The 25,532-nt window shown below is 46.5% G+C and overlaps 1 protein-coding gene and 1 long non-coding RNA gene across 2 annotated transcripts in view; one reads left to right on the forward strand and one right to left on the reverse strand.

The window, feature by feature from the left end:
- AIFM3 (apoptosis inducing factor mitochondria associated 3) overlaps positions 1-25,532 on the forward strand; it is an 82,451-nt gene that overhangs the window by 12,235 nt on the left and 44,684 nt on the right. The window contains exons 3-7 of the mRNA XM_044990342.1: positions 9,232-9,445; positions 18,388-18,497; positions 20,374-20,483; positions 21,158-21,202; positions 22,484-22,580. Coding sequence (XP_044846277.1) covers positions 9,232-9,445; positions 18,388-18,497; positions 20,374-20,483; positions 21,158-21,202; positions 22,484-22,580 — 576 coding nt within the window. The remainder of the gene's footprint in view (positions 1-9,231; positions 9,446-18,387; positions 18,498-20,373; positions 20,484-21,157; positions 21,203-22,483; positions 22,581-25,532) is intronic.
- Positions 14,835-17,339, reverse strand: LOC123351141. The gene is made up of 3 exons (XR_006573931.1): positions 17,250-17,339; positions 16,723-16,804; positions 14,835-15,805 (listed from the first exon to the last, which is right to left on the reverse strand). It is a non-coding gene; the product is annotated as an uncharacterized LOC123351141 (long non-coding RNA).

The raw sequence follows: 25,532 nt of genomic DNA on the forward strand, positions 1-25,532 counted from the left end.
GGGACAAAGCAGCGAGTTAGGGAAGATACAAGGAGAGAGAAGACGCCATCCTGGCATCCGTCAATAGAGCCAGAGCCTCTAGCAAGATGAGAAGGATGGATCCTTCTGCCAAGGGGTTTGACATCTCTGGGAGAGAAACCTGCTTAGGCAAAGATCTTTCACCTAGGAAGACAAGAGAAACCAGCACCTTGGGCTTCTGTGGAAGGTCCTGATTAAGAGAAAGTCAGCAATGGCTGGGAAGAAAAAGATTGGTAAGAAAGCTACCTTGAACCACGGCTGTAGCTTGCCGAATTAAGTCTTAACCACTAGAAAGTGTATCTTTACCTTTGTGTCAAGTATCAGAGGGGTAGCCGTGTTAGTCTGGGGCTGGAAAAAGTCCTGTGGCACCTTATAGACTAACAGAAGTATTGGAGCATGAGCTTTCGTGGGTGAATACCCACTTCGTCAGATGCATTCACCCACAAAAGCTCATGCTCCAATACTTCTGTTAGTCTATAAGGTGCCACAGGACTTTGTCTATTTTTACCTTTGTGTGTTAGTAATTCTTTCTAACTTTATTCCTTCTACTTGGTATCACTTACCTACATCCTTTTGTTAATGCATTTGTTTTATTTTTACAGTGCTGTGCTTGAAGGGAAGGGTGTATTAACAGCTTATTAACTTAACTGGGGTAATGTGCTTTTGCCTCTTTAAAGGAGCAAACAAACATTATCTCTGAGTGGTCCAGGACAGGGCTGGGCACTTCAGGGCAGACAGTTTGGGGGAAATTCAGGACTGGGGGTGTGCTGGGGTCACTTTGCTAGTAGTGACTAGGCTGCTGGAGTCAGAGTTGCTGAAGCAGGGTTGCTTATCACAGAGACATTCAGTGCGTGCTTGTCTGATGGCTGGGAGAATCCAGACAGGGAGCTACTGCAGCAGAGCCTTTTAAGGCACGCAGGGTTACAGGACAGGTGGTAACACAACCTCTCACCAGTCTGATTTGCATCCCAAGATGTGACACCCCGCCCCTCCACCTGGGCCTTCTGCAACCTGCAGTCTATTGCTGCCCTTGACTCAGTCCTCTCCGTGCTCTCAGCTCTCTTCAGCACCCAGTTGTTCTCTGCCTGCACTCTGCTCTCACGTATCCGTGATTCCCATGCCACATGCATCCACTGCCCCGGCTCACTCTGTGCTCCTGCTGCTGAACTCCATTGGTGGGAGGCCCATGATCTCAGACTTCCTCCATGACAGGTGTTTTCTCTCCTGCTTCATCTCTGGCACCTCCCTGTCCAAAACCAATACTTTGGCCCCTCACTGCCTCCCATGCCCACAGTCCTGTCACTTATCTGCTGTCTCTGGCCCTGCCTCTTCCTCTGTCTCTGCACAGGATCTTGCTGATTTGTCCAAAGAGAAAAATTGACAAAATCTGCTGATTTCTCTCCCTCCCTCAAGCAGCTTCTCACCATCCCTGACTTGGAGGTCGTCTACCTCTAATGCCCCACCATGTCCCAGTGATCCTATCCCTACCCACCTCCTTAGCTCCATTGCCTTCATGCTCACCCCTTCCCTCACCTTATCAGCCTCTCATTGTTCTTTGTCCCTACCTGTTAAAATATAAATGTGCTTCGCTCTCTCCTACCCTCAAAATAGTCTTTGATCCTTGCCGCCTCTCTAGTGACTGCTCCATATTTCTCCTCCCCTTTACCTCTAGACCAGGCACTGTCTAAAACTACACAGAACTCAGACGCTCCTTGCTTATATTCTCCTGCCAAGCTTTGCCTCCTCTCAGATCCTCCCACCCCTGCTCTGCCAATGCCCCCAGTATTGGCACTTCGTTTCTCAGATTCCTGCCCAGTCCTCTGACCTCCCTGAGCTCAACTGCAAGGCCCCTACCCTGCCCAATGTCTGCCATGCTCCCACCACTGTGAATTGAGGGGACTCCTATGCAAGTTGCCCTAATGTTCTTCCCCTTCTCCTATCACTGTCTACCTGTCCGTCTGCCCTTATATTGTGAGCTTCTCGGAGGAGAGACTGCACATCCTGAGTGTTTGGAAAGTGCCCACCATATACTGGACACTAATGTAAATAAATAATAATAATAAAGGGAGGAACCAGAGATAAAAAGGAAAGCATGGGAGTTGAGGGCACCAGATCTATAAATTAATCTATAGCAGTAATCAGACTCTCACCTTCAAACAAGGAGAACCCCACAAACAGTACATGACTGCACTCTATCAAATCAGCACAGTCACCTGGGCATCGCTGAGAACTGCTCAACGGATACCTTGGCTCAGTGGGTAGCTAGCTGCAGCCAAAGAGGCCAGCCAGCTGTTGGGATGCGGTAGGATGTGTGAAATGTAGAATGAATATGTTTGGTGTTGGGATAGGTGAAAAGATGCCTGCTTGTCTGGCAGGGAGGGAGAACAGCCAGGTGAAAAGCTGAGCCAGCAACCTGATCAGGTGAACACCTGGGTCAGCAGTTCAATCAGGTAAACAAATGAGTTAGCAAACTAATCCTAGTGTTAGGCACAAATGTGTTTATACAATATATAATGAATAACTTTGTAATAATATCTTTCTGAGTACCTGAATGAGGCTTTAACCCTATGCTGTGCCCTGTTTCCGTGAACTGATCACTCACTGAAGCAGCAAACAAACGACATATTTCTTCAGCTCAAGAATCTGTCTGTGAACCTGTGTGTTCTGGGTAGTGGGAAAAAGAACTGGTCAGCAGATGCATAAGGAATAGGATGGAGAATAATGCAGAAAATATTCAATGCCTTTATACAAATCAATGGACCAGCCTTATTAGAATACTAGGGGTAGCCCTGGTCTCCCTGTCTCACCCAGGATATTGCAGAACTAGAGGGGTCTGACAGAAGAGCAATGAAAAGGATCAGTGGGCTGGAAAAAGTGTTTCATGAAGAGACAGTGACAAGACTGGGGTTGTTACCTTAGAGAGGAGACAAACAAGAGTGGATATGATCAATGTTTATAAAATAATAGACTCAGACTTTAAGGTCAGAAGGCACCATTATGATCATCTAGTCTGACCTCCTGCACATTGCAGGCCACAGAACCTCACCCACCCACAACTGTAATAGACCCCTAACCTCTGGCTGAGTTACTGAAGTTCTCAGATCATGGCCTGAAGACTTCACATTCCCTAGAAGCCACCATTTACTCTAGTTCAAACCAGCAACTGACCCATGCCCCATGCTGCAGAGGAAGGCAACCCCCTCCCCCAGCACCTCTGCCAATCTGGCGTGGGGGGAAATTCCTCCCTGACCCCAAATATGATGATCAGTCAGACCCTGAACAGCTTGGCAAGACCTATCAATCAGACATCTGGGAAAGAATTCTTTGTAGTAACTCAGAGCCCTTCCCATCTGTGTCCCATTACCAGCAGTTGGAGATATTTGCTGCTGGCCGTTGCAGATTGGTTACATGCCATTGTAGGCAGTCTCATACCATCCCCTCCATAAACTTACCAAGCTCAGTCTTGAAGTCAGTGGGGTGTTTTGCCCCCATTGTTCCCCTTGGGAGACTGTTCTACAACTTTACTCCTCCGATGGTTAGAAATCTTAATCTAATTTCAAGCCTAAACTTGTTGATGGCCAGTTTATATCCACTTGTTCTTGTGTCCACATTGGTACTGAGCTTAAATATGAGGGAAGGAGAGGAGTTATTTATCCCTCTGATGTATTTATAGAGAGCAATCATCTCTCCCCTCAGCCTTCTTTTGGTTAGGCTAAACAAGCCAAGCTCTTTCAGTCTCCTCTCACAAGATAGATTTTCCATTCCTTGGATCATCCTAGTAGCCCTTCTCTGCACCTGTTCCAGTTTGAATTCATTTTTCTTAAACACGGGAGACCAGAACTGCACCCAATATTTCAGGTGAGATCTCACCAGCGCCTGGTATAATGGCACTAACACTGGAAATACTTTACCTGATGCATCCTAGGACTGCATTAGCCTTTTTCATGGCAGCATCTCATTTACAGCTCATAGTCATCCTGTGATCAGTCAATACACTCAGGTCTTTCTCCTCCTCTGTCACTTCCAACTGATACATCCCCAGCTTATAGCAAAAATTCTTGTTTTTAGTCTCTACATGCTTGACCTTGCACTTTGCACTATTAAATTTCATCCCATTTCTATTACTCCAGTTTACAAGGTCATCCAGGTCTTCTTGTATGATTTTCTGGTCCTCCTCCGTATTGGCAGTACCTCCCAACTTTGTGTCATCCACAAATTTTATTAGCACACTTCCACTTTTAGTGCCATGGTCAGTAATAAAAATGTTAAATATGATTGGTCCCAAGCCTGATCCCTGAGGAACTCCACTAGTAACCTCCCTCCAGCCTCACAGTTCATCTTTCAGTATGGCCTGTTGTAGTCTTCCCTTTAACCAATTACTTATCCACCTTTCAATTCTCATATTAATCCCCATCTTCTCCAATTTAACTAATAATCTCCCATGTGGAATTGTATTAAATGCCTTCCTGAAATCCCGGTAGATTAGATCTACTGCATTTCCTTTGTCTAAAAAACCAGGTTGGTCTGGCATGACCTACTTTTTGTAAAACCATGTTGTATTTTATCCCATTACCATTAATCTCTATTTTAACTTAACTTTCTCTTTCAAAATGTGTTCCAAGATCTTGCATACAACTGAAGTCAAACTAACAGGCCTGTAGTTTCTCAGATCACTTTTCTCCTTTTTTAAAAAATAGGAACTATATTAGAAATTCACCAGTCATAGAGTATAACCCCGGAGTGTACAGATTCATTACAAATCCTTGCTATTGGGCTTGCAATTTTATGTGCCAGTTCCTTTAATATGCTTGGGTGGAGATTATCTATGATTGGCCTAGAGCAGGAGCATCTGGTCTCCCTGTGTCATAACAAAAAAACGAGGGGACATAGAAAGAAATGGGAAATGGCAAATTCTAAAGTGATAAGATTTTTTTCCCCCCACATGGAACAGCTTGTGGAACTCATTGCCATTGACTGGCATTGAGGCCAAGAAGTCAAAGAGGGCTTGGACATTTATATGGGTAATGAGACTTCTGGATATATAATAGCTAATGCTAAAAAAAAAGCACTAAAATCAATGGGAATTTGGTGCATAGGTGCTTCAGAAAACCCCACTAGGTCAATGATCCCTAAACTCCAGGGCATGGAGGAATGTTCAGGGGTCACACAGTGGGGCCTAGGCCAGTCCCCACTGGAGGCGGGGAGGGATCGCCACCCAGACCCACTCTGTCCCCAGCCCAGCTCCACTGCACCCAGTGCCCCGCCCCCAGCCCTAGCTCCACTCTGGCCCCTGCTCTCATTCCCTCTCCGCCCCCAGGCCAGATCTGCCTCTAGCTCCAGTTCCTCCCCATCCCAAGTTCTGCCTCCAGCTCCGCCTTCAGCTCCAGTGCCTCTGCTTAGCCAACTGTGCAGTAATGGAGGGGTGTGTGGAGAGGTTCCATACGGGTAACGGGGGGCGGGAGAAGTTTGGGCACCACTGCATTGCATTCAGTATCTGATCATTGCCTTTTTATGCTGCCTTATCGCCTTGTAAACAACTACTGCCTGATCTGCTGTCTACTCTCACCCTTAACTCTTTCATTGTGACAGCATCCCAGGGTGCCACCTGCCCTGAAGTATCCTGGCAAGTTTTAATTAACGTAATGTTTATTCCCTGCTTCTAGATCACCAGTAAAGGTGTTAAATTAAGCTGGTACCAAGAGCAATCTCTGAGACATCTCCCCAGGGATCTCCCACACGCCCATGAACCAGCTGGTATCTAACCAACCTAATTATGTGAAGGAAACTCCCCTCCAGGTTCTCACATGGCATCCTACAAGCTACCCATTGCTAGACTGTATTGGTCTTTATGAAGATAGTAGCACTTTAAATACCTGTAACATTTCAACTCCTATTAATCCAAACTCTTTTTCTGTTACTACTTTCCAGCCAATCTCTTTCCAGGCTGACTTGCATTTGCAGTTCGGTGCCCCAAGTAGAGTCATTTTCATTTATCTTTTTATTAACTGGCCCAGATTTTCACTGATCCTCATGCAGGGGAGTGAGGAGGTGTAAGGCCCCACCCCACCCATTGGCAGCACCTGGGCAGATTGCAGGAACAAGCTTAGGGCCGAGAGCAGTCTCAGCAGTGAAATGGAGGGGGCAGCGCGTTGCCAGCATGGCTGGCACAAGGTAAGGAGCAAGCTGCACCCTGCTATAAACCTGAGCCCCTCCCTCCCTGCCAACTCTCCCAGCTGCTGCAGAAGAGGCACTGCTATTGGGAGGCATTAGCCATGCCCCCTTTTCTGTGGCTGTGCACTGCCCATTTGGCAGCTGAGAGGTAGGGGTACCCTGAAAGCTGAGCTGCAGCACTTCCCTCTTCCTCCTCCCTGGCTGCTGCTCCTCCTGGCAAGGTGAAGCCAGTTCTCATGTGTTGCTTAGTCCTGGCTGAAGGCTTCCTCCTCCACAGCAGACCAGCTGGTCTGGGTCAGTTCCAGGTGCATTGAGAGGTAGGGAGCACAAAGGGCTGGATTCACAAAAGGATTTACGAACCTAACTGCCACTTTAGGTGCCTAAATCCCAGAATCAGGCCCACTGGGATTCACAAAGCCCTTGCTCAGCTGCCACCGAACCCTGAAGGTACATAAACTCCCTCGGCACCTACACGTTTGCAGTAAAAGTTTGCTCGGGGGCTATTTTTCTGCCCGTGAACATGCGTGCGGCTGCCTCCCTCCATGTTTCCAGATGCCCAAGCCCCAGAGTGAAACACAAACTGAGAGAAATAGGTGCTTCTCGATCTAACTCGCCTGTGAACTGGTGTGCTCAGAGCTCACCTACCAGAGCAGACCCCCCATACGTGAACATACACAAATAGCTGGGGAAGGAGGATGTCCCTCATAGCTTTTAGCCCCATGGGGAGGGTACTCTCCTGGGGTAGACCCCTGTTTACCCCCATCAGCTGAAGGCATCTAATGCCAATTAAGGATTTTGCAGATGAGAATTCCAAGGAGAGGGAGGTGCCAAACTCCCAGAGAGGATGCACTCACCTTGGCAACTCCCATTGACTACCTGAGGCAGGGAGCCACCTCTCATGCTGGCTTCTGTGGATCCCATTCTGAGGTACCTCTCTCTCCCTTTCCAGTGTACAGAGAGCCCAGGCACTGAACTCAAATGTTGTGAGTCCCAGTGATTGTCTAGGCCCCTGCACACCACCACCCCTAAGTTCCTTTGTGAATCTAGCGATAAGCAATGGCTGGGGGAGATGGGTGAGCAGCAACTGACTGGTTTGTGGGGAAGGAGAGTTTGTGCAGCTCCATGTGATGTTCCTCGCTAGTAAGAAAAGGTCATGATTGTCCTCACTTGAATCTCACCGGTGAGGAACCACACACAAAACCTGGCAGCTATGGGAATTCCTCTACAAGTCACAGGAATATCAATCTCTCCATTTTCCAGCTGCTAATGCAGACAATGATTATTTCCTTATGTTATGACAGATAAATAATGTTTGCTGCCACAGTGTGAGGGTAACTGCCCCTGTATTCCCCACTCTGTGGCCCATTCAAGGAGCGCCCAGTCAGGTCTCAGGTGTCACCTGTCTCTGGGCAGGGAGTATTGCCCCGCTCCCTTCTGACTGCACAGCTCCCTGCCTTATACAAGGATATCCCCAGTCTGCCTAATGGCCAGCGCTTGTGCATGGCTCTCTCTCTGAGGGCTATGCACAGCGTATTGCCAGCACCGCTGTTCCTAAGCGAGTACATTTATTCTTAAGGTAAATGTATCACAGAAAAACATAAAATCAATAGAAGTTCCGATACACATGCTAACAGCTTAGCAGAGGTCACCTCATAGGGCTTTTGGGGCCTTAGTAGGCCAAAGTCCTTCAGACACCTCCACAAGGGTTGTGGGGGCACTCCTTGAAGAGACTGTTCTGGCTGCTGGTTCAGAAAGAACCTTTCTTCATCTGTTGGTCTCTGAAAAACTATGTTTGGACCAGTATGTGCATAGCTCCTGTACAAGGGTTAGCTGGGGCTCGACCCCCTCCGGGGCAGCGGGGAGCCACACTGCCTCACTACACCTCCCCAGCCAGTGGCCCCTCTTTGGACATGTTGACAGTTTCAGAGACTTGCCTTAACCCCCTCCCCCCATTGCTTTTAGCTCCTGGGGGAGTGGTAGTAACCCTCCCCCTTGGAGTTGCAACACTCCCTGGCTCATAACAATAAATAAACCGTTCCTACACTTAATACAATATGGTCCTCAAAGATACTGCATGCAGTTGCAATATCATTTACACTTGCAAGTACAAAGCATTAAGGCCAGTTAGCAGCACAGCTGGGACTAGAACTCGGATGCTACCAATGCACAGCGTTAAACACAGGTCTTGGGGCTACATGGCTTTTAGGAAGGCTCTTTCTCCTCTAGCAGCTTCGTCAAAAATTATAATTTGAAAACATTGCTGGAAAATGTTTTCTAGGACCATCTCGCCCAGTTCTAATGCTGCTGTTTATCCCCAGGATGTTTTTCATCTTCTATTGCCAAATTTGTGCACCTTCCCCATTGAATGCTCAGGATTCATAAGGGTCAGAACTCAAATAATAGTTGAAATTCATAACATCAGTTTCTTATTAATTGCCATCTGAAGCGGTAGCAAAAGCCTGCTCAGCTGTGTACAGATTTAATATACCATGCTGTATAGGTTTAGCTTTACCTCTCATTTCATATTGGTTATTAATGATGGAAAATTTTTCTTTATCTGTTTTCAGATGAAGAGAGGCCCATTTACGACTAGAAACTGAAGCGTCTAAGCCTAAATTACACCCAATTGCCAGCAGCTGTGTTTCATTAACAGGGAACAAGCCTAACATTGATTGGGTGGCGTTTCACAAGCTTTAATATTTCTGTTTGCAAGAATACCTGGTTGGTGCATATTGGTTGGTGCATATTGAGGAAAACCGGTGGGTTGTGATTAAAAAGGGAATATAGGGGTCATGGATATTAAACCTGAGTCAAGACTGAGATTTAATTTGCCACCTTCCCAGCCAAGGCAGCAAAGGTGGCAATTCTGAATGGCATGTGTCAGGTCACCTAGAATTTCCTGAATGCCAGAGTTCCTAGGAGAGCTGGAGGTAATGTCTCAAGGCCATAATAGCATTATCTGCAGATTTCTGGAGAAATTATACAATTTGACTTAAAAAACTGCTGCTTAGTTTGAATGAAGATTTCTGTTCGCTCCTGCAGTTGAAGTGAAAATTGAGGTGGTGCTACCAGAGAAAGAGAGGGCCAAGGAAGAGATGTCACCCAATGGGAAAGCCAGTCCACTTGTTTACAAAGTCAATGGGACTGCCCGGCATTACCACCTTGAAGAACATCCCATCACCATCAACCCCTACCAGAATGTGAAGGATGTAGTGGAAGCCTCCGTCTGCCACGTGAAGGACCTTGAGAATGGACAGTAAGTGTTTAACATTTTTAACAGCCTGAAGGATCTCAGAGGGCTTTATACGTGCTACCATATACTATGCCATAACTGAAATGCTGCCACATGGTGCCGGAGCTGAACAGCAAGGCTGCACAAGCCTGTGAAATGTGGCATGTTATGACCCCAATTCATCTAAACACTTAAGCATGTGCTCAACTGTAACTTTGTGCTTAAATTCATCTCCAGTCAGCACGGCATTTAAGCATATGCTTACAGGTACGCATGTATTTAACTGCTTTGCTGAATCGGGGCCTATGTCATGGAAATTGTTGCTTTTTTCTCACTAGCTCTTTAGCCTTGACTAATCTGAGATGATTGGACCATCTGTGGCCAGTGTAATTTATCTTCATAATATGGGTATGGTTATCTTCCTCCAGTTTTAATACAATAGAATCTTGTACAAGAGACAACTCGTCTTTAATGGTTTTGGATACATGAAATTCTTTCATGTTCTGTGCCTGTGGAACTCCTGTTAGGCAGATGGGACATTAATTTCCAATAGACCTTGACTAGTAACCTTTAGTTGCTTCTTTAATTATTTGTAAGTTTATTTGCAAAGCATGTGTGGAGTTCATGGAGTAGGCCCCATACCACTTCTACCTTGTCTTGTTTTTCTAGTTGATCTGGTTCCTCATCAATTTGTTCTCTCACAAAGAATGGAATTTTCTGATGTTTTTGTGCTAATGGAAACACACTTTGCGTGCAGTTTCACAGTCCTGATTTTTAGTGTAACAATGGAATCTGTTAGGATATCAGACAATAGATCACTGGCACATAATAATGAAAACACATATTCATACCAGAATAAAAAATAACTGATTATGTAGCAACCTAGAGAGGGGAGAAGCCAGATATGTAGGAAGAAGCCCAGGAAAACAGCAGCAAGGAGTTGGACTGCCCAGAGACTGTGGCTGCTTGTTATAGGGTCACTGAACTGGAGCTCAGTGTAGCGGGTGGACCTGGGTTCCCCTACCAGCCTCTGGGGAATGGCAAAAGGTGTTGGAGATGCCAGACAGACAGCAGGTCTGGAAAGACTGCAAATTCCCCAGAAGGGGAGGACTTTAGTGACCTGGCTGGAGGGAGGAAGCTGCAGACCCAGGAGTGAGCATGGCAGCAGAGTGAGACAAAACAGGAGAAGACAACACTGGAGGTAGAGCATAAACTGACAGAGCTAATCCCCAGGATGGCCAGCAGTAGGTGCTGCAAGCAGTTGAGCGCGCCCTGTGACAATGTCCCTTGGCGTCATGTTCTCTTACTTTCATGGCACCTACAGTCTGGCTTGTCAGTATAAGCCACTTTTTTTTCATCTAGTAGCAAGACTATAGTTTTGGGTCATCTCACATGAAAGCACCGCCTCCCTCAATCATAAATCTCCCCTTCTTCATCCACAGCTTCATTTCTGCAGCAGAACCAAAACCGTCATGGTAGAGACAGAGAGACATTCCAGGCAGAACTCTGAAAATCGGGTCAAGTGCTTGCGCAGGATTCTGTTCAATAGGGACCAGTGCAGAGTGGCACATTGGAGTGATGTGTTCTTCCTGGTGACCCTCAGCTGCTGAGCCTGAGGCTGCCACATTCTGAACTAACTGGAGCGTCCCCTGGGCATAGCCCTTCATTCCTAGATACAGAGAACTGCAGTATCCGAGTGTAGATGCATGGATAGCCATGGCCCACTGAGTGCGACAGGATCAGGTGCAATATTCTGACCAATTGCAAAGGGAAATGGGAGTGCAGGGTCTCATACCTATGGACTGCAGTGCAGATGCCTTTGGTGGGAGGGAGGGGTGAGTTATTCCAGGTGCTAACCCTGTCTCACCAGCATTGCTTCAGTCTGGTCTAGGTTCAGTTTCAGTCCGCTCTCCTCCAGGCAGTTGCCTGTGTCTGCTTGTCACTGAGAAAGCGGAAGATGGGTGCCATTTGCAGTTCATGTGAAGGAACTGTAGAGCTGGGTTTTCACTGCGCGCTGATGGTACTTCAGCCTTTGTTGTTTCAGTCCCCGTGGTTTCATCTAGATTTTGAAGGGGACAGCAAGGGACCACTGCATCGGTACACTCAGCCTGAAAGGGAACCAGCACAGCTGGAGTTGGCTGCACCCAGACAACCAAAGTCAGGGATGTTTTGTGCTCCCACATTCGGGACTTGCATGGCCCAGTAGAAAAGGGGGAATAGTATCTTTATGGATGTGCTTGTGCAGAGGAGGGAGAATGAGCTGATTGATTTGGGGATGTTCAGTGCTTGGGGACGGGTGGGGACTTGACTGCCATGCAGTGGAGTTATGAATGACCTGGTGATTCATAGTATGGATTCATATGAGGACATGACTGACGTGGATTGCTGTGCCTAGCCGTATAGAGGAATAGTGTTTGCTTACTAATTCCTAATTGTTTCTGATCATGTTTAGCTTTATTATATCAAATGCTGATTGTATGATGAGATGCAGTGATAGCAATAAACTTTCTGGATGTCATAAAAAGCTCAGTCTATTTAGTTTAACAAAGAGAAGGTTAAGGGGTGACTTCATCACAGTTTAAAAGTGCCTGCCCAGGGAGCAGAAATGTAATAATAAGGGGTTCTTCAGTCTAGCAGAGAAAGGTATAACACGATCCAGGGGCTGGAAACTGAAGCTAGACAAATTCAGACTCAAAATAAGGTGCACATTTTTAACAGAGGTGATGTAACCGTTGGAACAACTTGCGGATTCTCCATCACTGAACATTTTAAACTGAAGATTGGATGGTTTTCTAAGAAGTCTGCTCTAGTTCAAACAGGAGCTATTTCAGGGAAGTCCTATAGTGTGTGTTATGCAGGAGATCAGAAGACATTAATCTATTACTTCTTTGAGAAATAGCCTGGGATCTTTCCATGAAGGAGTGGGCTGGAAATGTACACACACGTGGGGGCAGAACTAGAGCTGGGTATGGCATGATTGCATTCTGTGTATTGACTCTTTCACCTTGCTCATTTGCTCAGTTTGTGAGTACAAAGCTATTCTTTCTGTCAGTCCTTTCTGCTCCTCCAGAAATCTGAGATTAGAACCAAACGGGGCTTATCTGGAGCCCAAACTCTCCCTCCACTACACCCATGCAAACCCCCAAGCAACTAATGAGAAGGAGTGAGATGGAAAGGAGACAGCCTGATTCTCAGCGCTGAGGAAGTTTTAAAACAACATCTTTGTGCTTAGAAACTGATGTGGAGTCAGTGAGACAAAAATGAACAGGGAACACACAGACAGAGGCTGGTCTTCCCAAGGCTTTTTTTCAGGACAGAGCTGCATTTTAACTGGCATTTCCTGACTTGTGAGTGCAAGCTGGGCAGACATGACAAACCTTAATACCCACCCCCCCTTTTTTTTAAAATATGGAATAAAATCTATCTTAATAGCAATGACTCTAATTGAGCAGATTGCTTCATTCTAACAGCCCTCGGTTATAAATAGCCATCTCGCTCACTTGCGGAATGAGTGTGTCATTTGAAATCTTTTGCACCAGGTTTCTGTATTTGCTTCAAGACATCAGGTGCTGATGATTATCTGTCTCCGGTCAAGTGGTTCCTTCGGGTGGCTGTAAACCATTTCTCTTATCTTTTCATAACTCTGAAGTTGTCATTTAACAAGAACTGTGGGTTTGCTCTGAAATAAAATCCACCTGAAGAATGCAGCAAGACTTGTTCCTTTTGCGTGTGGTGAAGCATGAGAATGCATTGAGCTCTTTATTCCATTTGGGTTGTGCTTACTGCAAGGACTAAACAGGTACGGGGGAGGGAGCAGAGCCCTTGCAGCATTCTGCTCAGATAAAACTGTGGTATGCCCTTAGCAGGAGCCCATACTGCTGCTTAGGGGCCCATCAGCAAGGTATTTAAGCACATGCCAAAAAGGACTGTTCCATTGGGACAATTTGGGGGTAAAGGTAGGCAGGTGCAGAACTGAGGTCTGCCAGGTGCTCCACTTTGTTGCACAGCAGGGGGACTCTGATGATGTCCCCATGGGAGCACCAGCATTCTAGCTAGGACCCCAGCAGAGACCTACAGACCACCGGAGAGGTGGGATTCACAAAGTCATTCAGGCACCTAACTTCCAAAAATAGGTCAGCTAGGATAACTGAGACTTGCAGCATAAAACGAGGAGGCCATGGGAGATTCTGCCATTCCTCTGGGAGGTTGCTTGGCAATCAAGGGCACTTGGCCCAGAGAGATCTGCCAGCTGCCTGGTTCAAACTGAACTGAGAGATGAGACACAGACCCACCCACCCTGGATGGCAGTTGTCAGGAGGGGACGCAGATTTAGAACCAATTGCGGAAGTATATTTAGCTCATTAAAGGCTTCAATAAAAGGCCTTAACAGAGGGACAGGGGCCATGCTGGGCATTTAAAGGATTGGAGAGTCTGAAGGTTTTGAATATTCCCCTGTCAACCTTTGTCAAGTGTCGCCGTGGCTGTCTGTGGTGTGGGAAGAGGAGGGACATTCCAGAAGAAGGGCAGGTCTCGTAAGAGATGGGGAGATTTGGTTCGTATGCTGTCCTATAGGGAAAGTTATTGTCAGTCTAGCCCTGTTGGCAGCAGAGGCAGTAATGATTTCATAGATTGTTAGGGTTTAAGGCCAAAAGGGACCATTGTGTTAATCTGGTCTGAACTGCATAATACTGGCCAGGGGGCTCACCCTGTGATTCCTGCATGGATCTCAGTAACCTGTGGTTGACTTGAAGCAGAACTTGTAGATAGAGATCTAATCTTGAGCTAAAGATCTCTCTCTCTCCCCCCATTGGGAGCGGTGGAAGAGCACCTTCTGCAGTCCCCTGGGTTTACATGGAGGGATTTGCTAGCAAGTGTTCATTGTAAAGGGCAGGTTTTTCAACTTGCTTCCCTCTTAGTCTGCCAAAGCGGAGTTATTCTTCCTGGCATGCCGCAAAACCCATCTCTTCTCCCAGGGATTTGGGGATGAAGCTGATGGTGAGACATAGTGTTAAGTGGCTTCATGTTAATGATTGTACAAGCTACGGACAGTTCATCTGAAATGACGACACTGATGAATGTATATTTTGCTAATATGTTGCAGAGCTGCCCACCACAATGGAGGGGAGCTGTTTGGTTATAAATAAAGATTCTTCATTTTGTTTTTTTTAATTGCAAAAACCTGAATAAACATCACTGCTGCATCCTAAAACAGTTTGGAAACTCCCTCCTGCAAGTGAGAGCGTTTGCTTTGGCAGTATCACTAAATATACTCCCAGTGATCCCGAGGGCAAGCTGACAGACCACAGCCAGGCTCCACAGAAAGGGCAACAACTCACCATACCCAGGAGATTGAGACGAGAGATCCTTGCACCAAAACTCCCTGGAGAGCAGCATTCCGTGTGTAAATGCACTAGTCAGGAATGGAATACCTGCTGCCATGCTGCTGAACATCTTCCGCCAGTTCCTTAGCCAGCAGGATGCGTGCCGCCCCATGGAAGCCAGGAAGGCCAGATCCTCTGCCAGTGTAAAGCAATTGGATCTCATTGTAGCAGTGGGACCAGACCCCCTGCTGGTGTCAGTCAGCTCAACATCGACCCAGCGTCATGTTGGATTATCCTTCACCGGCAACTTTTCAATCAAGATTGGATGTTTTTCTGAAACTTATGCTCTAGTTCAAAGGAATTATTTTAGGGAAGTTCTCTGACCTGTGTACTATTGGAGGTCTTCTGGCCTTGGAATCGATGAACCTCACTGAAAGGGGATTTAGTCTTACTGGTTTCAATGTAATCAGCACAGTCCCATTGAAGTCAATGGGCTCAAAATGCCGAATGGTGTAAATTGGCCATTGAATTTAATGAAGCTGCATCACTTTATGCCCCCTGAGAACTGGCCCATTTTTTAAAATCAAAAGTGCACATTAAATTGAGGTAACCAGTATCAAAAATGAAACAGATCCATTCCAGATGTTATTGCTACCATAAGTTGATTCAAATGAGAAAGGGAAGATGGGAGGAATTTAGCCCAGGAGCTTTCTAGAGCCCTGGTTTGATCAGGAGTCCGTCTAAGCTGCGCTGATGCCCGTACTGGTGATGTGTGTCACCAGCATCCCCCGGCAATTCAAATCAATCCAACTGTGTAAAAAATATTGACCTAAGATCTAACACAGATGCTGAATACATTGTTATGCACTTGGGTCAATGTTTGACGTGCTGGGGGGAATCACGCAGTGTTGATGAATGGTTGGCAAAGCTGTCCTAGTGGCCAGCACAGCAGTGATTGGATCTGCAATGCAGTTTGTAACAGCTACAGAAAGAGTTAGATAATGTCGTCAGATGGCCTGAGTTTGAATCCAGTATCCTCCCCTGCTTCAGCCTTTCAGAAAACCTGTTGATAAGATTGTAAATAGTTATTCTTTAGCTTAGATCAGTTAGTCTTAGTGTAATTAGTGTAGTTTGTTTTCCTGGACTGGGGATTCCCTCCCCAGAGTCGGGGACCACACCTAGACTCTGGGCTTCAAAAACTGTGTTTCCTGCCCTAAATCCTTCTGTGTCAGCAACAACACCAACGCTGCCTCTACTGTTTGGGGGAGACGCACGTCTTGGAGAAGTGCAGCATTTGTTGCTTGTTTCCACCAAGAACTCTACGGAAGGGGTTCCTACCTAAAATGTTTGGTCTGTAATCTTGATGGAAGCATTCAGTGAGACGTTTTGCTTAGGTACTAGAAAGTATTTTATCTTTATTTTTCTTGTAACCGTTTCTGACTCATATGCCTCATGACTTACACTCACTTGAAATGTATCTCTTGTATAAACTTGTTTTATTGTTTAAGCGGAAGTGACAAGGTAACTCCAGGGTACGGTAGTGAGTTGGTATATGATTCCCTTAAAGGAATAACAGACTTAATATATTTGCACTGTCCAGGAGAGGGCAGGACAGTACAGGACATACATTTCTGGGGGACAGTCCAGGACTGGGAGTGTGTTGGGGTCACTCCGCAGTATGACCAAGGCTGGTGAGAGCCAGGGTGTGACTGGCAGTCTGCGGTTACACAAATGCATCTGGGAGTGACCTGCATGCTGGTGGCTGTTTGTGAGCAGTCCAGATTGGAGGCTACAGCAGCAAGGCATTGCAAAACACCCCAGGTCACGGCAGGGGTGACACAGCCCACACTGGTTTGGACTGTACTCTGTTCTTATGAAATACTGTAAAGGAGGCTTGACATACCAAAGTATCCCTTCTTCACTCTAAATTTCTACCTAAGGTCCTCTCCAAATTCTACCTTCATCAGTGTATTTCCTTACCTGTCCTTTTTCTGAAACCCTATGCATCACATGAAGAGAAGAGACTTCATTCCCTCAACATCAGGTGTGCACTGGCTTTGACCTGCAAAGAACCAAGTCCATCAAAGTCCCAAGACTTTGTTGTGATAGCAGGGAGATCCCGTGGTCAGGCTATATCCTTTCAGAGGATTTCAAAGTGGGTTTCTGGCTGCATTATCAAATGCTGAAGACTAGCTCGCATCCCACCTCAGAGCAATATAATGGTCCAGTCCACGGGTCTGCAGGCCACTACAGTAGCACCCCTGGAGGAGGTCCCAATGCAGGATATATGCAGAGCAGCCACCTGGAGCTCCATATATGTGTTTGCTAGACATTATACATTAGTCCAAGCCACTGCTGCGGATGCAGCAGTGGGATCTGCAGTACTGCACACATCTTTGTTGCCAGCTTCCTGGCACCCACCTCCAATCTGAATACAGTTTGTCAATCTCCCATGTGTGGAATACACGCGGGAACCAGCCCTCAAAGAAGAAGTGGAGGTTACTTACTGTCACTGGTGGTTCTTTGAGATGTGTGGTCCTTATCTGCATTCCGCGACCCGCCCTCCATCCCCTCTGCTGCAAATCTGATTAGATGAGCTGTAAGGAGAGGAACGGAGGCGGCGTCAGCCTGCACTGCTTCTTATATCCTCACTCAAGAGCACGAGGCGATCTACTGCGCATGAGCACACCAAGGGACACTGCTTGTTGAAATCTCTGCACTCAGGCCCACGGTGCGCATGCGTACCCAGGGCCATCCTTAGGCATACGCAGCATACACGGCTGTGTAGGGCACCCAAAAATTTGGGGCACCCCTGGGTCTTATTGTCCACCCCTCACCTCTTCCTACCCCTGTTCTGACCCTTCCTGCAGGCTCCCACCACAGCTGGCTGCTTCAGCCTGGTGAGTCTGCCTCCTGAGGGGATCTAGTACTTAAAAGGGAAAAAACTTTCCAGCCTGCCAGATCTATTAGCACAACACTGAAACTGTTCAAGAGCCAGTCAAGTGGTAATGAAGCCATTTAACAGGCATTTGCCAACCCCCAGGCATATACTGTCGGTTTCTGAATGTCCTGACAAAACCAGTCGTGTGTCACTGTAATAGTCACTCAGAACATGTCAGTCTACAGGGCCTTAGTTTAAAATTTGCTTTAAAAATATTTCATTGGTGTGTTGCTGAAGATTCTAAAATCACCTCTCTAAAAAATCCTTGCATCGATTTTTCAATGCACAATCTGAGTATTCATCTTTAGCTTTAAATGCTTGGATCTTCAGACATAATATCGTTTTTTAAATAAATCCTTCAAAAGACCCCCCCTTATCTACAATACACATGCGAGCCCAGGCTGCCGTCGGGCACAGGGGGACCAGGTTAATAATACTCCATGGGGCCCCATCAATCCTTAGGACAGCCCTGTGCGTACCCATGGACGGAGTACAGCTAGAGACCACACATCTTGAAGAATCTCCACTTACTGTAAGTAACTGTGCTTAAAGCAAAAAAGAAACCACTAGCTAATGTGGAAGCTTGGGACTGGCTCTCTGACATGTGACAGCCCAAGCAGATCAAAAGGCAGTGATAATAAATCATAGTAACAATAATAAATATCTAGTATGTATACTATATTTGTCATGCTTTTTACCTCCAGGATGCGCGAAGTAGACCTGGGTTGTGGGAAGGCTCTGCTGATAAAGGAAAATGGAGACTACTATGCAATGGGACACAAATGCCCTCACTACGGAGCCCCACTGGTGAAAGGTTAGTCTGTACGAGTATGAACATGAATCAGACATTCACAACAGATTATGGATCTGCATGAAGAATCTGAGCCATTTGGTATCATTCACTACATTGCAGAATTTTCAGGTCTGTGGAGACATCCTGCCTGTGAGGTAAACATACATTTATAATCCAGGAAAGGGATCAAAACCCTCTGCAGAGCACTCTGTCCATGTTTGGTTTGCTAACAGATCTCGTGCTAGCCTGTGCAGTATATCTCGGAGTGAAATCTCTTAAAATGATGTTTGAAGAATAGAAAGGAAATCTTTCTGCCAGTCTGAGTTGGCAGCAACAAGGGCCAGGTTCGGTATCTGGGGGTTCCTTTTCAACAATACATCATGAAACCGGCTTGAGCCCACCACCCCTGGGTGCCTCTAAGAGGAAATACTTCCCCTCTCGCAAGCACGCAGTCTGAGTGTAGCAAAGAAACTTTTAATAAAAGGAGGGACATAACTCGGCATTAAATTGGGAAAACACCACAAACAGGGTTCATAAACATAAACCATGAGCAAAAGACCCACCCCCAAGTAAGTTGGACAGTGTCCTTTTCCCCTCAGGTTCTTAAGTTCAGCAACCAAAAGTCCCCTTAACATGCCCATCCCTTCTCTGCAGCCCACTCACAGTTATCATCCTTGGTCAAGGCAGACCCAGGATTGAGAGGTCCCCGGTGGAGGAGTAAGAAGGCACCTTACTCGCTCCACTGCCCAGCTGATTGGCACTCTGCTCCTCTCCACCGGCCGCCCTGCTGGCCAATCGCCACGCCTCTCCCACCAGGCTCCACTCACCGCCCTGCTGGCCGATTGCCGTGCCTCTCCACTGGCCGTCCTGCTGGCCGATCATCGATCTGCTGGGATGTCTTCAGGTCTCACCAGGGGCCTGAGACTTTCATGCAGTGATTCCTGCAGCAGAGGGGAACTATTCTTCTCTACGATAGATCAGTTAGAAATTCCATCCTCTATGTGGATGGCTCTGCTGTGGTCCTGCTTCTTATCTGGAAACCAGAGCTCCTCACCGCCCCCCCCACCCCTCGCTCACAGTCTGGTTCTGCACATAACCAGCCATACCACATAAACATTCTTACCTCAAAGACAGTAAGAGCTGCTCTACATGCCATTTTTTCAGCAAATTTAACTATTTCAGGTGAAATTGGTACAGCCCCTAGGGTGGATACGGTTCTCTTGTTACAAAGGAGCTGATATGGTTATAGCTTATTGGTGTGTGTTTACCTGCTGGGCTCATGAGAGAGCTGGCTTTGGTCCCTAGACACCAGACTTTCAGCTCTGCTCCAGCTCCCAGCTGAACCAACCACTGTCACCCCTGCAATAGGGGAGCACAAGGGTCTATATAACAGCCTTTTCACCCCCCAACTCGGGTCCCGTGCCTGAGCACTGGACTGCACAATTTAAAATCCAGTGAGCCCTGTCACAGTTCCTAGGTGAGCTGCACCTCTGATCCCTCCTGGTCTCTTCAAGGGCACCCCTTTCCCAGGCCTCGAGCCATCACCTCTTTGGATGGAATCACACAGTTCTCCCACTCTCAAGCCAGGCCTTGGACTGCATCCCCCTGCGATCAACCCTGATCACCTCAGCAGGACTGACCTATCTTCAGCACCTGCAGTTCCATCCCCTCCAGGATCAATGACAGAGGCTAATACAGTGGCCTCCAGATCTGGGACTATATGTTGACATGCTTCTGCAATGTCACTGAGCCAGCATGAAGGGGGCCAACGCCTGGTCACTGGCCATCAGGAACGTTGCCAGGATGTTGCTGCGCTACGATCTCACCGGGATTGCTAGGAAATGGTAGGGAAGGATCTATGGTGAAGTGTGACTTGCTCCTGCCATGCCTTTTGCAGGGGTTTTATCCAAAGGAAGAGTGCGCTGTCCCTGGCACGGGGCTTGTTTCAGCATTGGCACTGGTGATATAGAGGACTTCCCTGGCTTGGACAGCTTACCCAAATTCCAGGTGAGATCTTTCAATCTGTAGAGAAAGAAATGACCATCAAGGGAGGAGGGGGCGGGGGAAATGTTTTCCTTTCAGAGTGCAGAGCTGGGGTCTCCCGAGTGCAGGGGTGGTGGTGACTTCATGTGACCCCAGTCACTGCTCCCTGCACCTGACCCCCATGAGTCCAGCTGACCCCTTTGCCCTGCACCCATCTGCAAGTGCCAGCCAGCTCCTTTGAAACCGAGCCTCCAGGGTAAGGAAAAAGGAGAGAGAAAGGGAGGGGGCGCATACATGGGAAGGGCTTGTTACACAATGGCTGCTGCTGGTGAAGAGTGGTGGGGCGGGCAAAGAAGGAGGGGAGAAGGGCATCCAGGTGCCCCCCAGGACACAGTGGTGCTGAAAAGTCACTTAGGCATGTGAGATAAGAACCCAGACAAACAGAGATGGACACTCTGCTAACGATCCTTGTACACCTGATACTAGTTAACAGGGAAAGTCCCAGCCCCCTGGAGGTAGGAGAGCCAGCCAGCTCCTACATGGGCCATGCAGGGAGTAAGGCGAGCGTGCAGTGTGGCTGAGCGGACAGAACCTGTTTTGCATTGACCTATGTTTAGTTCAGCAGTTAGCACAGAACCCTCCCTTTAAACCCAGAGACGCTAACTGCGCTGCAAACTGCTGCTGTCTTCTTGCCCCAGGTGAAAATCGAGAAGGAGAAGGTGTACATCCGAGCGAGCAAACAGGTGAGGAGGAGAGATTCCATTGGCATCCAAACACAGGGACTGGGGACGGCAGCTTGCTGGGAGGCAAGGGTGATTTGACCCTTTGGCCCTCTGGTTAGGTAAAAAATAAATAGCCCTTCCACACTCAGGGGTCCACGTTACTGAGGTTATCTGCTGCCCGCTAGGGAGTACCACAAAGAATGCTCTACGTTTGCTTTTAGAGACTGCTCAGATAGCAAGAAAAATGATTAAACGTCTAGAAAACATGAGCTATTAGGGAAGATTATAAAAATTGGGTTTGTTTAGTCTGGGGAAGAGAAGACTGAGAGGGGACACGATAACAGTTTTCAAGTACATGAAAGGTTGTTGCAAGGAGGAAGGAGAAAAATTGTTCTCTTCAACTTCTGAAGATAGGACAAGAAGCAATGGGCTTAAACTGCAGCAAGGGGGTTTGGGCTGGACATTAGGAAAAACTTCCTGTCAGGGTGGTTAAACGCTGGAATAAGTTGCCTAGGGAGGTTGTGGAATCTCCATCATTGGAGATGTTTAAGAGCAGGTTAGATGAACATCTGTCAGGGATGGTCTAGATAATGCTTAGTCCTGCCTTGAGTGTGGGGGACTGGACTAGAGACCTCTTGAGGTCCCTTCCAGTCTTATGATTCTATGCACATTCTGTCTATTAGGAGCCACATTCTGATATCCACCCATACACATCTAAGGAGCTCCAGTGACTCAGAGATTTGGCCCAAAGTGATCACTAATATCAGTTGTGGCTGCCAGCATGTGGACAGATGATTTGTGATGCAGTGTCCCATCTACCCGGGTTACACATGTGAATGTTGGGGTTTGATGAAAAGGGATCATACCTTCCCATCCCTGCCATCCTGTGCTGAGCTCTCCATTTGGCAATGTGGGGGACCATGCATGGGGTGATAGAAGTTACACTGAACTTTGCTTTGCTAGGACTTGCTGATGTATAGTTGTAAGGCTAAAGAACATTTAACCAGCACTGCCACAGCTTTGTTTGGTACCCAAACTTTCTGACCTGGATGAATTTGTGGCTGGTGGTGGATTTATTCTACAGCTGCCTTCTGGAAGTGGCATAGTGACATGTCTGGTGGAAAGGTTTTTTAGTCCCATAGTGCTTTTGTTGGGTGTGGGTTTGGAATCCTCTTCAGGCAATAAGAGTGAAGCTTTCATCCAAGCCGCTTTACAAAATAACTCCTAGCTGTTCCCATTTGTACCTGGCAAAGTTAAAGCTTTGAACCGTTAATGACAATCATCTCCTTAATTGCTACGCAGGCTCTTCTGATGCAAAGAAGGACAAAGGTTATGGCAAAATGTATCTCCCTCAGCAACTACAATATCAGTAGCACCAACGTGCTGATCATCGGAGCAGGTATCGAGATGTGCCTGCTGACAGCAGGAGACCTCTATCATTACAGTGCAGGATATAAAGAGAACAGTAAATAGTATATGCTAACTGATGTACACCCTTCATCTTCCCGACCAGTCTGTGGATACACCCAGCCCACTCCCAGTTTGGGTTCATAACTGTCCACTCTCCTAATGTGTATAGACCCACACACCAGATCCAGCAATACAGAACTATTAACTAAGCTCAAGATCTGGGTATGCCACTACGCTAACCATTGGCCTGGGCTATGCAGCAAGTCAGACTAGATGAAAATCTACGACTCTATGTACAATGTCCCCATGCAACTAATTTATAGACATTTGCTCCCAAACTTTGTGGAAACACTTCCCCAACCTCCCACACTGGGTAAATAACTACTGCTCCTACTGCAAGTTTCTCAGAGTATTTCTTCACTGCACAGTTAGCCCAGTAAGTTATGTTTCTGGTCTGTACTGAGACCATACACACCCTAGATTCAGAGCAATAGAGGGACATGGGGAGGTCCTGTGTATAGGTAACCCCTAACTCCTGCACCTGATATGTTTTAATTCTCCCACTCCGTGAATACAGTCGTTTCCTCCTAAACTGTCACCAGACACCCAGGCAGTTCTCTGTCTATTCACCACCCCAACTACCCGTTCCTGAGGCCTGGTCTACACTATGGGAGGAGATCGATCTAAGTTACGCAACTTCAGCTACGTGAATAACATAGCTGAAGTCGATGTACTTAGATCTATTTACCGCAGGGTCCACACTACGCAACATCAATGGGAGACGCTCTCCTGTCGACTCCCCTTGCACTTCTCGTTCAGGTGGAGTACAGGAGTCGATGGGAGAGCAATCAGCGGTTGATTTAGACCTGCTAAATTGACCACCAATGCATCAATCGGCATGCCTTGGTAAGTGTAGACAAGGCCTCAGACACTCCCCCCATGCTCCTGAGCTGCTGATAACCTCCACTCTCCTAGCCTGTATAAAATGCAGGTATATAATAGCAAAGCTTCTGGCCCTGCTGGCCTGTCCTCCGCAATCTCTCTCCCAACTGGTGTGTATTAAGTGTAGCCTGATTTGGGGTGTGTTAGTAGTGTTGATTTAATTTATCCGCTTAATTTTATTTTATTTAATTAATGTTAATCAATTAATAACATTATTAATAATTATTATTATTGCTATTAATTAGTATGGATTTTGGCTTGCCGGTTTGTTTGATCAGAAGATAAAGTTTGTCCTGAATCAGGCTTCACGGAGTTTATAAAAGGACCTTCGGGGGTATGACCGGAAGCTCACACTGAGACAGATATAGTCATAAAGACCTTTTATTAAAATCAATGAAATAGTAAGCAAATGGTAAAACAGTTAGAATTATGGAGTTACACTTGTATTACTGTTATTCAAAAGATATCTATAATAACACAATATTTATGAGCTCAAACGGGGTTAATACTCACACTCTGTTTTAATAACCTGGTGTTGGCCACGCCTGTGGCAATTTCCGTTTTCACACCTCTGGCAGAGGAAGCTAAATGCAGAGTTGTTTACTCTCATTAACTTAACTCTGTATTCCTCAACTAAAATAAAACATAGGCTTAGCCTAGTTACCTTAAACTTACCGTTTGAAAAGAAATAAAGTACGGCCTATTAATAGTTAATAGCCGCCATAGATGGGTAGCATCGATACGTTGTTGAAGGTGGAGGCAATGAAGAGTAGAGAGGAGTAGATAGGTGGGTAGATTGCCTTGCCTCATGGCGAGCTGCCTCGCCTTTTTATAGGGCATTAATCGGAAATCCTTCCTCTTACGCCCAAATTTTATTCTTTCCTCACAGAAATGTTAGGGTACACGTACCCCATAGGCTAGTATGTATGTGCGTATGGATGACAGGTATGTAGGCATTTGTGGTGTGCTTGTTAGATTTGTGGGCAAAAATCCTTTTTCCACCCTCCATTGTTATTGGTTCAGGCAAAGGTCTCTAGACATCTGCATGGGTGTTTTGTCTAATTTTACTCTTCTGGGTAAGGGTTCCAAAATGTGTTAACTTCGCATTAGCTTAACATACAGGGTTTTGGCCTGTAGGTCTCTTGCATTACAGCCAAACTTAATTTTAGTATAAATCTATAAGCCTATTACATCAAATACTCAAATTTATAAGAAAGATATATTTATACAGACCAGCAGATTAATCCTTAGGGCTACATAAGTTTGGAATTAAAGCTTTGCCTACAGTAAGAAAATTTTGCAAAACTTCCACCATTGCTCTGTCACCAGTTCAACTGCATTGGTTTCCACAACCTAGTTTTTCCAAAAGATCTGCTCTAGTTCACACAGGAATCAATTCAGGGAAGTCCTACGGCCTTTGTTATGCAGGAGGTCCGACTAGATGACCACAGCGCTACTGTCTGTCCTTGGAATCTATGGCTGTAGCACAGGTGGGTTACTGGCTGCAGTACTTACTTTAAGCACTGGGTCTCATATGCAGCTCAGAGTATGTTTGATCAGTTCAGTGCTTAAAACAGCCCCTGGACACTAGTGCTCTCAATATAATTAGCACCAGCCAAGCTGAAATGATGATAGCAACAATGGGATCATTTTACAGAATTTCCCTAGTGTAGACATGCTTTAGTTCCAAACTTACCAGAGACAAATTGGAGGAGGGGTGGGAGTAGGAGGGGCCAGTTGCATTTGTGTTGGTACTTTGTGCTTTTCTTAAAATGTTTTTCGTGGATGGAACAAAACTTTACAGAACAGAAAACTCCACCAGTCTGTAGGCAGCAACAAACTTCCCTGCTGTTGCTTTTCTACAGAGGACAGGGAGACATGGTGGATGCTGCCTTTCCAATGACGGTTAGCATGGACTAGTCTTTGCTGGCAAAGACATCATTATTGCAGGCTCCGTCGCAGAAGAGCCCCAAGTCTGAGAAATTTCTACTCATTTTTC

This window comes from Mauremys mutica, chromosome 16 (genome assembly GCF_020497125.1).
Source record: "Mauremys mutica isolate MM-2020 ecotype Southern chromosome 16, ASM2049712v1, whole genome shotgun sequence".
NCBI lineage: Eukaryota > Metazoa > Chordata > Testudines > Geoemydidae > Mauremys > Mauremys mutica.